General features: G+C 42.7%; 2 protein-coding genes across 2 annotated transcripts; one reads left to right on the plus strand and one right to left on the minus strand.

Moving 5' to 3' along the window:
* The first annotated feature begins 248 nt into the window (after positions 1 to 248).
* On the plus strand, positions 249 to 3,356 carry LOC138952664 (uncharacterized). The gene is made up of 2 exons (XM_070324363.1): positions 249 to 258; positions 2,788 to 3,356. The coding sequence occupies exons 1-2, from the start codon at positions 249 to 251 to the stop codon at positions 3,354 to 3,356; spliced, it is 579 nt and encodes a 192-aa protein (XP_070180464.1).
* Positions 3,357 to 4,015: 659 nt separating this feature from the next.
* Positions 4,016 to 14,153, minus strand: LOC138953741 (flagellar attachment zone protein 1-like). Its single transcript, XM_070325629.1, has 4 exons — positions 13,623 to 14,153; positions 11,699 to 11,818; positions 9,618 to 11,316; positions 4,016 to 9,158 (listed from the first exon to the last, which is right to left on the minus strand). The coding sequence occupies exons 1-4, from the start codon at positions 13,956 to 13,958 to the stop codon at positions 8,758 to 8,760; spliced, it is 2,556 nt and encodes an 851-aa protein (XP_070181730.1). The 5' UTR covers positions 13,959 to 14,153; the 3' UTR covers positions 4,016 to 8,757.
* Between the last annotated feature and the right edge of the window lie 296 nt (positions 14,154 to 14,449).

Here is a 14,449-nt window from a genome sequence, read left to right on the forward strand (position 1 = left end):
GACACAGATGATGGGTCGGGCGGAGTCTCTTCTACGACCTGCATGCTCTTAAATTTCAACAACTTTGACCTTGCGACCAAAAAGCAGAAGATTTTCGCCGTCAACCGTTTGTACCATCTCCGTGTTATTCATATATTTAGATTTGTCAAAATACGAGTTTGCTTTGGCCAAGTTTAATTCTAAACAGAAACCGGCTAAAATATATTGTTTTACGTTGCATTTGCATGTTGGGCTTTGACTTTTTCGTAATGAATGAGTGTTAGAGGATGAGAAACAATATGAAAATAAACGGAGAGAGGGTGGAGAGAGAGAGAGAGAGAGAGAGAGAGAGAGAGAGAAGAGGTGGGTGTGAGGGTGTGTGTGTGTGTGTGTGTGTTTTAAGTTTCAGATCTCTTGCCACCTTTTTATATTTAGTCAAGTTTTGACTAAATATTTTAACATCGAGGGGGAATCGAAACGAGGGTCGTGGTGTATGTGCGTGTGTGTGTGTGTGTGTGTAGAGCGATTCAGACTAAACTACTGGACCGATCTTTATGAAATTTGACATGAGAGTTCCTGGGTATGAAATCCCCGAACGTTTTTTTCATTTTTTTGATAAATGTCTTTGATGACGTCATATCTGGCTTTTCGTGAAAGTTGAGGCGGCACTGTCACGCCCTCATTTTTCAACCAAATTGGTTGAAATTTTGGTCAAGTAATCTTCGACGAAGCCCGGACTTCGGTATTGCATTTCAGCTTGGTGGCTTAAAAATTAATTAATGACTTTGGTCATTAAAAATCTGAAAATTGTAAAAAAAAAATAAAAATTATAAAACGATCCAAATTTACGTTTATCTTATTCTCCATCATTTGCTGATTCCAAAAACATATAAATATGTTATATTCGGATTAAAAACAAGCTCTGAAAATTAAATATATAAAAATTATTATCAAAATTAAATTGTCCAAATCAATTTAAAAACACTTTCATCTTATTCCTTGTCGGTTCCTGATTCCAAAAACATATAGATATGATATGTTTGGATTAAAAACACGCTCAGAAAGTTAAAACAAAGAGAGGTACAGAAAAGCGTGCTATCCTTCTTAGCGCAACTACTACCCCGCTCTTCTTGTCAATTTCACTGCCTTTGCCATGAGCGGTGGACTGACGATGCTACGAGTATACGGTCTTGCTGAAAAATGGCATTGCGTTCAGTTTCATTCTGTGAGTTCGACAGCTACTTGACTAAATATTGTATTTTCGCCTTACGCGACTTGTTTTATCGGTGCAAGATGTAGTTATTTCCTGTTCGACCTTGGTGTTGAATGTTTTCAAAGTACATTATCAGAAAACTAACTGAGCTTATACACGCTTACAACACCAAGTAGTTTCTTTCTGTTTTTACAACCGTGTAAAAGGATACTTGCGCGTTATATCATGATGTTTAGAGTTCTCCATTCTACTATTTGACAAAAAGAAAAAAGATAAAGGGGGGTGTTTTTCCTCTTTTTGTCCGTCTTCAAACATTCCTTTCTTGCTTTCTGAACAGTGTGGAAGTGGACAACACAGAAATAAAAAGATCGATCTACTCTGCATTCAATTGCAAGTACTGATAATACAGTGTTGTGGAAAGCAAGTTGGTTGGTTATTATTGTTTATCGTATCTTCAGCAGTTAATGCTATACCCCCCGCGGGTTAGGGGGAAGAATTTACCCGATGCTCCCCAGCATGTCGTAAGAGGCGACAAACGGATTCTGTTTCTCCTTTTACCCTTGTTAAGTGTTTCTTGTATAGAATATAGTCAATGTTTGTAAAGATTTTAGTCACGCAGTATGTAAGAAATGTTAAGTCCTTTGTACTGAAAACTTGCATTCTCCCAGTAAGGTCATATATTGTACTACGTTGCAAGCCCCTGGAGCAATTTTTTGATTAGTGCTTTTGTGAACAAGAAACAATTGACAAGTGGCTCTATCCCATCTCCCCCCTTTCCCCGTCGCGATATAACCTTCGTGGTTGAAAACGACGTTAAAACACCAAATAAAGAAAGAAAAGTAAGTGCTATTCGAGACCGCTCGAAAGCAATTTCGTTTTAGAGACAGTTGCAATGCTACCCAATATTGACGGACTGTGTGATGATATCTTCTGCTATTGGTCTGTTGAGACAGTGATATCAAAATCGAGACAGGAGGTCGAGATTTTGATATCACTGTCGAAACAGACCAATAGCAGAAGATATCATCACACAGTCAGTCAATGTTAGATATATTGCTAATTCTCTGGACATTTTGTATTTACTGTAAAGAAATTACAAAAGTATTTGTCTCAGTTTTGGCTGTTCTATATCCCTCCCTCTGATTATTATTTCTTTTTGTTCACTCTTTTCTTTTACTTTTCAGTATTCAAAAAGTCAGAATAAGAAGAAGAAACAAGTCGCGTAAGGCGAAAATACAACATTTAGTCAAGTAGCTGTCGAACTCACAGAATGAAACTGAACGCAATGCAACGCAGCAAGACCGTATACTCGAAGCATCGTCAGTCCACCGCTCACGGCAAAGGCAGTGAAATTGACAAGAAGAGCGGGGTAGTACTTGCGCTGAGAAGGATAGCACGCTTTTCTGTACCTCTCTTCGTTTTAACTTTCTGAGCGTGTTTTTAATCCAAACATATCATATCTATATGTTTTTGGAATCAGGAACCGACAAGGAATAAGATGAAAGTGTTTTTAAATTCATTTCGAAAATTTAATTTTCATATTAATTTTTATATATTTAATTTTCAGAGCTTGTTTTTAATCCAAATATAATCAGTCCTGCAAGCAGTCCAGAACCCACGGAACAAGGAACTGAACACCCTTGCCTCTGCACTGACCAACTTACAGCAATCCACTGAGCAAACAGTCATCCAGTGGATTCCATCACACTGCAACATACAGGGCAATGAGGAAGCTGACCGACTGGCAAAAGAAGGTGGACAGCTCTCACAGGATGAACAAGAAGTCACCTATGAAGAGGCCAAGACTATAGTCAAAGAGAAGCAGAAGAGAAGATGGCTCCACCAACACCCAGACTACAACAAAAAGGATGCCTACTACCTCCTACCCAGAGATGACCAAGTGGTCATTGTGAGACTGAGAACAGGCCATTGCAGACTCAAACATCACCTGTATACCAAATTCCACATTGGTGATTCTGCATCGTGCCCCTGTGGCACATCTCCAATGACAGTGCAACACTTCCTGCAGGACTGTCCAACACACCAAAACTTGCGAGCAGAGACCTGGCCTGCTGACACACCGATGAGGGACAAACTCTATGGACCCATGGAGAGCCTCCGGCGTACAGCAGCCTTCATCAGGGCCTCCGGAGTTGCTGTCTGAGCGAACGACGAAGAAGAAGAAGAAGAATCCAAATATAACATATTTATATGTTTTTGGAATCAGCAAATGATGGAGCATAAGGTGAATGTAAATTTGGATCGTTTTATAAAAACAAATATTTTTTTTACAATTTTCAGTTTTTTAATGACTAAAGTCATTAATTAATTTTTACGCCACCACGCTGAAATGCAATACCGAAGTCCGGGCTTCGTCGAAGACTACTTGACCAAAATTTCAACCAATTTGGTGGAAAAATGAGGGCGTGACAGTGCCGCCTCAACTTTCACGAAAAGCCGGATATGACGTCATCAAAGACATTTATCAAAAACATGAAAAAAACGTATGGGGATTTCATACCCAGGAACTCTCATGTCAAATTTCATAAAGATCGGTCCAGTAGTTTAGTCTGAATCGCTCTACACACACACACAGACAGACACATACACACACACACACACACACACACATACACACACACACACACACACACACATCTCTCTCTTTTTTTTTTCTCTCTCTCTGGCGAATGCTTGGCTTCATGACCTGGCTATTAAGGTTACACAGACAGTGCTGGTGTTAACCGCATACTCTTCACGGTCATCAGGATAATAGCATGTATATGCTTGAGGGATTCTAATTGTGCACACGACAACACCATCTCACGATTGTTGAAACTTTATTCACAGAAAAAAAGTACATGCAGGGCACAACACGCAAAACAACACAAAAATCACACGCAACCTAAAAATAAAAAAAAAGTCGCGTAAGGCGAAAATACAATATTTAGTCAAGTAGCTGTCGAACTCACAGAATGAAACTGAACGCAATGCCATTTTTCAGCAAGACCGTATACTCGTAGCATCGTCAGTCCACCGCTCATGGCAAAGGCAGTGAAATTGACAAGAAGAGCGGGGTAGTAGTTGCGCTAAGAAGGATAGCACGCTTCTCTGTACCTCTCTTTGTTTTAACTTTCTGAGCGTGTTTTTAATCCAAACATATCATATCTATATGTTTTTGGAATCAGGAACCGACAAGAAATAAGATGAAAGTGTTTTTAAATTGATTTGGACAATTTAATTTTGATAATAATTTTCAGAGCTTGTTTTTAATCCAAATATAACATATTTATATGTTTTTGGAATCAGCAAATGATGGAGAATAAGATAAACGTAAATTTGGATCGTTTTATACATTTTTATTTTTTTTTACAATTTTCAGATGTTTAATGACCAAAGTCATTAATTAATTTTTAAGCCACCAAGCTGAAATGCAATACCGAAGTCCGGGCTTCGTCGAAGATTACTTGACCAAAATTTCAACCAATTTGGTTGAAAAATGAGGGCGTGACAGTGCCGCCTCAACTTTCACGAAAAGCCAGATATGACGTCATCAAAGACATTTATCAAAAAAATGAAAAAAACGTTCGGGGATTTCATACCCAGGAACTCTCATGTCAAATTTCATAAAGATCGGTCCAGTAGTTTAGTCTGAATCGCTCTACACACACACACGCACACACGCACACACGCACATACACCACGACCCTCGTTTCGATTCCCCCTCGATGTTAAAATATTTAGTCAAAACTTGACTAAATATAAAAACTGAAAAAAACCATGTTCCCGTTGTGAACAATACTCACAATTGCACTCAGGAAGGAAAGATACCGTAATCATAATCCGACGATCTATAGTCATTTCTTTATCCAAGTGTTTATCAACTGGTACACTACACACGAACCCGTCGCGATATAACCTTCGTGGTTGAAAACGACGTTAAACACCAAATAAAGAAAGAAAGACTACACACGAACATCTCCCACTAAAACATGGACGAAGAACAAAGACAAAAGAGATCGCTGTCCCCGTCAGTGGAGCGAATGTCGCAGGCAAAGAGAATTTGTTTGTTTGTTTATTTGTTGCTTAACGTCCAGCTGACTACGCAGAGCCATATCAGGACGAGGAAGGGGGGGATGAAGGGGGCCACTTGTCAAGCGATTCCTGTTTACAAATGCACTAACCCATTACTTGTGTCCCAGCAGGCTTTAGTAAAACTAAATTAATACCTACTGGAAGATTACCAGTTTCCAGTATGTTAAAATAGGCTTAACCTATCTACTGCTGGACTTACATCAGAACACTAACAGATTAAACTATACATGAATCGCGAGACAAGCGGCAAGAGAAGAGATTTTTGGAAAAAAAATACAGGTGAATGAGCAAGAAGGCAGAAAAAAGAAAAGAATTCATGAAGAAAAAGAGAGCATGACAGGAAAGAGGAACCAAAAATCTATCTAACAGCAAACTAGAAAGCTCCTGCGGTTCCAAAAACAGGAGGGGCCTTTAATTTCATAACCGCAGTGCCCCACTGCGGGAGCAAAGAGAATGCCTCCATCCAAAGGAAGACCTGCAACACAACCACAGACAGCAAGAACGCAGTGCAAACAAGCTGATGAACAGTCATAAACTACATGTCAAAAGACCTAATCGTTTCGTATTTACTGAAAACCTTACTGTAAGACAGTTACAACTGTATCATATAACACTATCACACTAAGAAAATCTTATACATGTTCACTGATAATGTTTGAAGACTCGAAGCACAACAGAACTAGCGGTGCACCGAAACATTGTACACAGCTCATTACACGATCAAAATTATGCCATGAGTCAAAGTATGTCATGTGTCTCAAAGTATGCCATGTGTCAAAGTATGTTATATTTCAGGTCTTGTGTGATGGCTATTTCTTTCTTTCTTTCTTTATTTGGTGTTTTACGTCGTTTTCAACCGTTCAAGGTTATATCGCGACGGAGGGAAGGGGGGAGATGGAATAGAGCCACTTGTCAATTGTTTCTTGTTCACAAAAGCACTAATAAAAAATTTGCTCCAGGGGCTTGCAACGTAGTACAATATATTACCTTACTGGGAGAATGCAAGTTTCCAGTACAAAGGACTTAACATTTCTTACCTACTGCTTGTCTAAAATCTTTACAAAAATTGACTATATTCTATACAAGAAACACTTAACAAGGGTAAAAGGAGAAACAATCCGTCAGTCGCCTCTTACGACATGCTGGGGAGCATCGGGTAAATTCTTTCTCGTCCCAACCAATATGGGACTCCCCCTAACCCGCGGGGGGTGATGGCTATTTGATTTTGTCAGATTTAAACCTATCTTTCTCCGTACTGAAAGAATACATTCCATTTTGAACAAGGGGGATTTCAAATGAAATTGAAATGAAACAAACAATATCATGTCTTTTTCTTTGCACAGCAGACAATGTTAATCCAAAAGTATTACGAGTATGTACACTATGCTTCTGGTAGTATGATAGTATACATGATACAAAAGTCATAACAAACATATTTTGTAATATGAGAGTTCAACATGCAGACGATGTAAGCTGCAGTACACACTTAGAGAACTGGCGTAAGTTATACGTATGTTCTTCTTCTTCTTCTGCGTTTGATTTCATGGTCGTTATATATATCTTCAGGTCGGTGGCTGCCATGAAGTCCGCAGTCTTCTGTAGATCGGCAGCGGGTCCCTAGAGCTTGGTGCCCAGGCTGGTGTCTTCTGGCCAGTAGTGCTGGCGTGCTGTCTCCAGGTGTGGGCATGTCTGTAGAGCTTGGTGCCCAGGCTGGGGTCTTCTGGCCAGTAGTGCTGGCGTGCTGTCTCCAGGTGTGGGCATGTCTGTAGAGCTTGGTGCCCAGGCTGGGGTCTTCCGGCCAGTAGTGCTGGCGTGCTGTCTCCAAGTGTGGGCATGTCTGTAGAGCTTGGTGCCCAGGCTGGGGTCTTCCGGCCAGTAGTGCTGGCGTGCTGTCTCCAGGTGTGGGCATGTCTGTAGAGCTTGGTGCCCACGCTGGGATCTTCCGACCAGTAGTGCTGGCGTGCTGTCTCCAGGTGTGGGCATGTCTGTAGAGCTTGGTGCCCAGCTGGCTGGTGTCTTCTGGCCAGTAGTGCTGGCGTGCTGTCTCTAGGTGTGGGCATGTTTGTAGAACGTGAACGTGCTCATGGGTCCGCTCCTCTGAGCCGCACTCACACTGGGCTGTGTCGCTGAGTCCAAGTTTCTTCAGGTGTTTTTTCAGCCCATATTGACCAGTGCGCAGACCAAGAATGGTGGTCTGACTTCTTCTGTCCAGTTTGTTGATTTGGTTTTCCTGTGGGTTGTAGTTGTTCAGGCATGGGAATTGAAAAACTTAAAAAAGGCTAAAAATATGTTAGTCGACGACGCGAAGCGCCTAGCCTTACTTGGGGGGTCCGGGGGCATGCCCCCCCCCCCCCCCCCCGTAATTTTTCTCTCTCCAAAGAACCCTAATGGTGCAATTTGGTGTCATCTGAGCTCCAAGTTTGCCATTAAATTCAGTTTTTAGAACCATTTTTGCCTCCCCCAGTAATTTTTCGGCGGACACGTATGCTTTTTCAACAGAACAAAAAAAATATTTCGGCGGAAATTTGCCTTTCGACGGACAATTACCATGCCTGGTTGTTGTTCTTTGTCTTCCAAACTTTTAGACTTCCGTACGCGCAGCTAACAATCCCGACTCCAAAATCACCCTTGAAGGGCACACACTTCAGCACATATTCTTCTTTTAATATGCAAGACGATACGACTGGGTAAACAATAAGTTTATAAACCGGGTCTTGATATGCAATTCGAACGTCCTCAAAGCACACAGATATCTCGATCGATCTCTGCTTTCTGCTGGCATTACAAGACTTTCTTTCTTTCTTTCTTTCTTTGGTGTTTAACGTCGTTTTCAACCACGAAGGTTATATCGCGACGAGGGAAAGGGGGGAGATAGGATAGCACAAAAGCACTAATCAAAAAATTGCTCCAGGGGCTTGCAACGTAGTACAATATATGACCTTACTGGGAGAATGCAAGTTTCCAGTACAAAGGACTAACATTTCTTACATACTGCTTGACTAAAATCTTTACAAACATTGACTAAAACACTAAACAAGGGTAAAAGGAGAAACATAATCCGTTAGTCGCCTCTTACGACATGCGGGGTGCAGAGAAATAAGGATGTGGAAAAGAAGACTTTTGGTAAGTGAAATAAAGGTGATGGATCCAGTCAGATAGAAATAAGACAACAAGAAAAGAATTGGAAATCTGCAGGGGATAGTAGGGAGAGTTTTCTTGGAAGGAAATATAGGTGAAAGGACTGGTAAGGCAGAAATAAGACAAAAGAAGAGAAGTAAAGGGGTGGGGTAGCTCTGGGGAAACACTCCCGCCGCGTGAAGGCGACCCCATGGGAGCCATTACAAGACAAAATAATAGAAATTCAGCAACAGTGGATCACCTCTGGTTCAAGAACCATACACAGCTGTAGACCCCCGGCATGATTTTTATGATGCCATCGCCCAGGACACGTTTTCAGTCTGTAGAACTGTTCACAGGTCAGGCTGAAGGAGCACCCCGGTGAATGTAGTACACGAGCCACCACAAAAAGTGCTTCCACCATACGATTCCAGCCTTACTTTCTGTCCAGCGTGGACATGGACTGCAGCGTGTGATGCACACATACCTGTACCAGAAGTCAGCAGGTAGCCAACATCCTTGTCGTCCAGCTTGATATCAAGACAGCCCTGTACACTAAGGTCTGTGTTATTGGGGCAGGAAGTGACCATGAAGCAGTAACAGCCTGACACAGGAGCTGTGAAGACGCCAGTCTGGTCGTTGTACCCTCCACCCACATTGGTAATGATGTCATCACACATCAGTGTCTCTGGCCGTTTAGTTGTTTTGTTGTCGATCAGTCCAGCATGGAAGGCCACTTGTGCACTGGCTTTGTCTGTAATAGACCGGGAATATTAAGACAAATTATGAGTATCTCATTACGCACACCATATTGTGCACATTTTATTTTTTAGTTGTATCTGTTTACTGGATTGTTCTCTTCCCTTTGAGCAACTCTCTCTCTCTCTCTCTCTCTCTCTCTCTCTCTCTCTCTCTCTCTCTCTCTCTCACACACACACACACACACACACACACACACACACACACACACGCACACACACCCCCACATACCCGTATACACACACACACACACACACTCCCACCACACACACATATTTCACTTGCCTTTGAGCAACTATCTCTATTACACACACACACACACACACACACACACACACACACACACACACACACATATACACACATATACACACACACACACTCTCATACACACTAACACACACACACACACACACACACACACACACACACGCACACAGGAAAACAAACTCACTCATTTGCTTCTCCAGAATGGTCAGCGCGAAGCTTGCTTTGTTCAGTGTGTCTTGTAGAGACGTGGTGTCCGTGCCCAGTCTCGCTGTGTGCTGTTTCAGGTTTCCTACGTCACTGGTAATGGCTCCAACATCGGACTGCACCCTGCTTTTAAGGTTGTCCTGTTCAGTTTTCAGTGTGTTCTGTTCTGTCTGAAGTTTGCCCTGGTCAGCTTTCAGTGTGTTCTGTTCTGTCTGAAGTTTGTTCTGGCCAGCTCTCAGCATGATCTGTTCCGTCTGAAGTTTGTCCTGGCCAGCTCTCAGCGTGTTCTGTTGTGTCTGAAGTTTGTCCTGGCCAGCTTTCAGTGTGTTCTGTTCTGTCTGAAGTTTGTCCTGGCCAGCTTTCAGTGTGCTCTGTTGTGTCTGAAATTTGTCCTGGCCAGCTTTCAGTTTGTTCTGTTGTGTCTGAAGTTTGTCCTGGCCAGCTTTCAATGTGTTCTGTTCTGTGTGAAATTTGTCCTGGCCAGCTTTCAGTGTGTTCTGTTCCGTATGAAGTTTGTCCTGGCCAGCTTTCAGTGTGTTCTGGTCAGTCTGAAGTTTGTCCTGGCCAGCTTTCAGTGTGTTCTGGTCAGTCTGAAGTTTGTCCTGTTCATTCCTCAGTTTGTAAGTGTCAGCCTGAAGACTGTTCAAGTCGGTACGGAGCTGCTGGTTCTCCTGACACAACAGTGAGGTTTTGTCCAGCATCCTGGCCTGGTCGCCTCTCAGTGAAGTTGTGTCATCCTCAAGTTTCTTGTCCGCTTCTCTCAGGGAGGCAACTTCTTTCTTCAGAGCAGAGACTTCGTCGTGGAAAGAAGCCAGGTCTCGACACAGCAGCGCGTTTGGGTTTTGCAGAGTTGTTATCATCGTGTCGCTGTGTGTGTGCCTTGCTTGTAGCTGCTGCACTGTGGACACTAGCTCGTCACCTCTGCCGTCACTGGGGGAAGAATGCCTGGGACCACTGCTAGCGTCAGTATCGGGCAGGCCGGAGCTCTCATCCGACTCCTCTTGTCCGGAAGCCAACACGCTGCCCATAAAGTGACGTAAAGACCGAACCAAGGGTTCTGTGAAGCTGTCGTCAGGCTGGTAATTCAGCAACCCCCCGTCCTCCGTCTTCTGCAGTAGTTCTTCCAGACGACGTCGGTTTGTCTCACTGATGACGCCCTCCGGACACCCTGACGACTGCTGACCTGTATCGCTGTCAGAGCGTCGCTGTTTCAGCCTGCTCAGCGCATCGCGGGCCATTGCCACGTCAGTCTGTATGACGTCATTCGTGGTCTGTGTGACGTCACGGAGGCTTGCCAGGCTTTCGTCACGGGCTTCCCCGGCGTGACATATCACACTGGCGTATCGGACGTGGATGTCGTGTTCTCTGGCTCTCCGCTCCTGTCCCAGCTTGTTCTCCTGTTCCGACAGTTTCTTCAGCACCTTCTCCACCATCTCCACTTGGTCGACGTCGGTGTTTGTGGCTGGTTGTTCCTTGCCGTCAGCAGCAGGCTTGGTGTTCACCCCAGACACTCGGGCTTTCTTGCAAATCTTGTCGTGCGTTCTTTGACAGCGAGAACAGAAGTAGGTCAAACACTCGGCGCACGTGTGTTTGGCTTCATGACCTTCCTCACAAAGGTCACACATATAGCGCTGAGGTTTGATGGCCTGCTTTTCATCGTGATCTAGATAAAAGTTGCCCTGAAAAAAAGAAGGTAAAGCTATATGATTGAGTTTTCCCCCTTTATTTGTTATTGTAGCGAATACATTACTTGAATTCAGTTCTGCACTTATATTTTTTGCAGCTAACAGCACCTGCAACTTGCATCTGGTCTACTCACAAGTGAACGCACTCTCGGAATTCAATGAATTGATTTTAAAATCATTCTAAAATTAATGTGACTCCAGCCCGTCAAACAAAGAAGGAGATAGACAGACGGACAGACGGACGAGAGACAGAGAGACAGACAGGCAGAGAAAGAGAGAAGCAGAGACAGTGAGAGAGAGAGAGAGAGAGAGAGAGAGAGAGAGAGAGAGAGAGAGAGAGAGAGAGAGAGAGAGAGAGCGAGAGAAGTTGATTTACCTGTAAACGGGACACACCACCAGGAGGGAGAGGGGTGGGGGTACGACAGGTGGGACAGATGATACTGACAGGTGTAGCTTTGTGACTCTTGTTTCCATCGTCCTCGCTGAGTTTGGGAGACTGAACAAAGAAAACAACAATATACTGAACAAAGCAAACAACATTCACTCTTACTTCAGCACGGTTTTAACTAATTAGCCGTTGAACATTTAAATACATAATCAGCAGAAGCATTCCATTCAAACCGAAGCAAAACAAAAACCAAGTGAGGTAACCTTTTTCCACTACCCAAAGATGAGAGGTGTTTAGACCGATTAGGCCTAAAAAAAAAAATAGGTGTGGTTACGGTAACCCGACCTACCCTAATTTTAGGGGCCGACCTTATAACTTTTTATTACATTTGTCAAAAAAAAAAAAAAAAAAAAAAACCAAGAAAACGAGTGCAGAAAACGCAATGAAAGCGAAAGCGCTCGAGTCGTCATGCAGATGCAAGGGAAATAACTCCTTCTACTAAAAAAGCCCAACAGACGCTTGCCATGACAGAAATGGCGGCATCTTCTTCGGTTGCGAATGCTACACGCTTGGTTGCTCTGCTATTAAGAAAAAAAAGTAAAAATAAAAAAAAAGTGATTGCCTACCTTCTTACCCTATTTGACTATGTTACCTTAACCACACCTATGTTTTTTTTTGCCTTAGTTAAAACAATTCTTAAGAGATTTACGCTGTTGTGACTGTTGTTGCTTTACCGATGTGAATCTTATTGCACTTCTTGCAAAATAGTGCATGTATTATTGTCCTTGTTAAAGTTGCCTCTCACTTGTTTTTCTTCTGTAACTATTATGTGTCTGAAAGTGTTTATACGTGGTGCATGTTTCTTTAAGTCATTCCTAGCATGTCCTATTAACAGACATGTTATGATGTTATGATAAGTCAGTCATGAGTTTACTATCCATAGAGGGGTGGTACGATCAGAGTTGACGTTTTAAGTGGTGGAGTTCAATATGTGCATTCAACTAAGCAGGATACTAAGACAACAAAGCGAATCTGATAATTGCAATAAAAGTGTAATAGGGCCTACCACATGATTTATGTTACACAGCAGTTTTTCGATGAGTAGAATATGACCACTTCCTCCCTACCTCTCATGTCATTTTTTTCTTCTGATTTGCCTGTTTGCAGGCAAGACAAAACAAGGAAACCCTATTGCTGCACGTTTAAACGCTCTGTTTCAAAAAGTAAACGAAAAGTGAACACAATCAACACACATTTTACACTGTGCAAAGATTGCACGTTCACGCCAAGCTGTTGTGCAAAAAGAAGTCCCATGGTGCACGGAGTTGGCAGACAAGCTATGACGAGTAATTCGATCGATGCAAGCTGATAGTACGACGTGAATGGATTGCGCGCTCCGACTGAAATGAGCCGCCATTTTTCTTAGTGCCGACGGTAATGCTGTCTGACGAGGCACTGCTTTTAACTTGTAGTAATTCCAACATTACCCAATGTTCTTCTCCTTAACCAATCTCGAAACACGCCACATCATGCAACAAAGGAAAGACCGATAGACGCAGCGTGAACAGGGGACACTAAAACTAAGGCCAAAAAAAAAAAAGGTGTGGTTACGGTAACATAGCCAAAAAAAATAGGGTAGGTAGGTAGGCAATCACTTTTTTTTTTAAACTTTTTTTTCTAATGTGTACAAATTAAACCTACTTGACAGGGAAATAAGTGTGCGACACGGGCGCTTTCGCTTTCATTGCGTTTTTTGCACTCGTTTTTTTTTTTTTTTGACAAATGTAGTAAAAAGTTATAGGATCGGCCCCTAAAAATAGGGTAGGTCGGGTTACCGTAACCACACCTTTTTTTTTTTTAGGCCTAAGATGCCTGTGCTGTGGCTCGCTATTGGTTTGCTCCCTTGACCTACCTTGAGTGTCCGTGACACCTGTCTCTCGGTCAGCTGGGTGAGACAGGGCGAGCAAAACGTATGAAAGCATGACAGCAGTTTGGGATGTCTTCCTTTGAACGGTTCCAAACAGACACTGCACGTCACACGACTGTCAACAACACTGTCGTAGCCTCCTGTCGCCATTTTGCTTTGCCACCTTGCTGCAGCAGAGACAAGGACACTTATTGGCTGCGTCTGGCCACGAGGGGAAAATAACCCATTTTCTCGGAAACCAAAAGTAAAAGAGAAAGTAGAAGAACTCGACCTTTTTCTAAACGGGCAGACAGGAAAATCAATACTACTAAATGCAGACATTCATGTGGTGTAAGTAAGATCCACTTTCGGTCACTTATAATGCACGCTTGACTCGAAATGTCAATCATTTGGTAACCGTTGCGACTGATGTATCATTGTTGAATTAGGCAGCGTTGTCCTGGTTAATGTGAGCGAATAACGGTACTTTTTGAAATGTAGCTATTATTTTATAGATTAGTTTGGGCAATTAGTGTTAGTGGCATGTTTGTGTGTTTCAGAGTACGTCACATTATAGTGTGTCAGTGTGTGTGTGTGTGTGTGTGTGTGTGTGTGTGTGTGCGTGCGTGCGTGTGTGCGTGTGTGTTTGTGTATGTGTGTGTGCGTGTGTGTGTGTGTGCGTGTATATGTATGTGTGTGTGTGTGTGTGTGTGTGTGTGTGTGTGTTATTTTTTTTAGACTTGCCTTTAGTTCTTCATTTTAAGGTGGGTTTTTTTCACGTATTTAAACCAAGAGTTTGCATGGAAGCGTAATCGTTACTGTATAAAGAAAAA

This window comes from Littorina saxatilis, linkage group LG17, assembly GCF_037325665.1.
Source record: "Littorina saxatilis isolate snail1 linkage group LG17, US_GU_Lsax_2.0, whole genome shotgun sequence".
Taxonomy (NCBI): domain Eukaryota; kingdom Metazoa; phylum Mollusca; class Gastropoda; order Littorinimorpha; family Littorinidae; genus Littorina; species Littorina saxatilis.

Coding starts and splice junctions, on each gene's coding strand:
- LOC138953741 (XM_070325629.1), bottom strand. CDS start 13,958: ATGTCTGCATTTAGTAGTATTGATTTTCCTGTCTGCCCGTTTAGAAAA. Junction 11,819..13,622: donor AGGTGTCACGGACACTCAAG/GTAGGTCAAGGG, acceptor TTCTTTGTTCAG/TCTCCCAAACTCAGCGAGGA. Junction 11,317..11,698: donor GTGGTGTGTCCCGTTTACAG/GTAAATCAACTT, acceptor TCTTTTTTTCAG/GGCAACTTTTATCTAGATCA.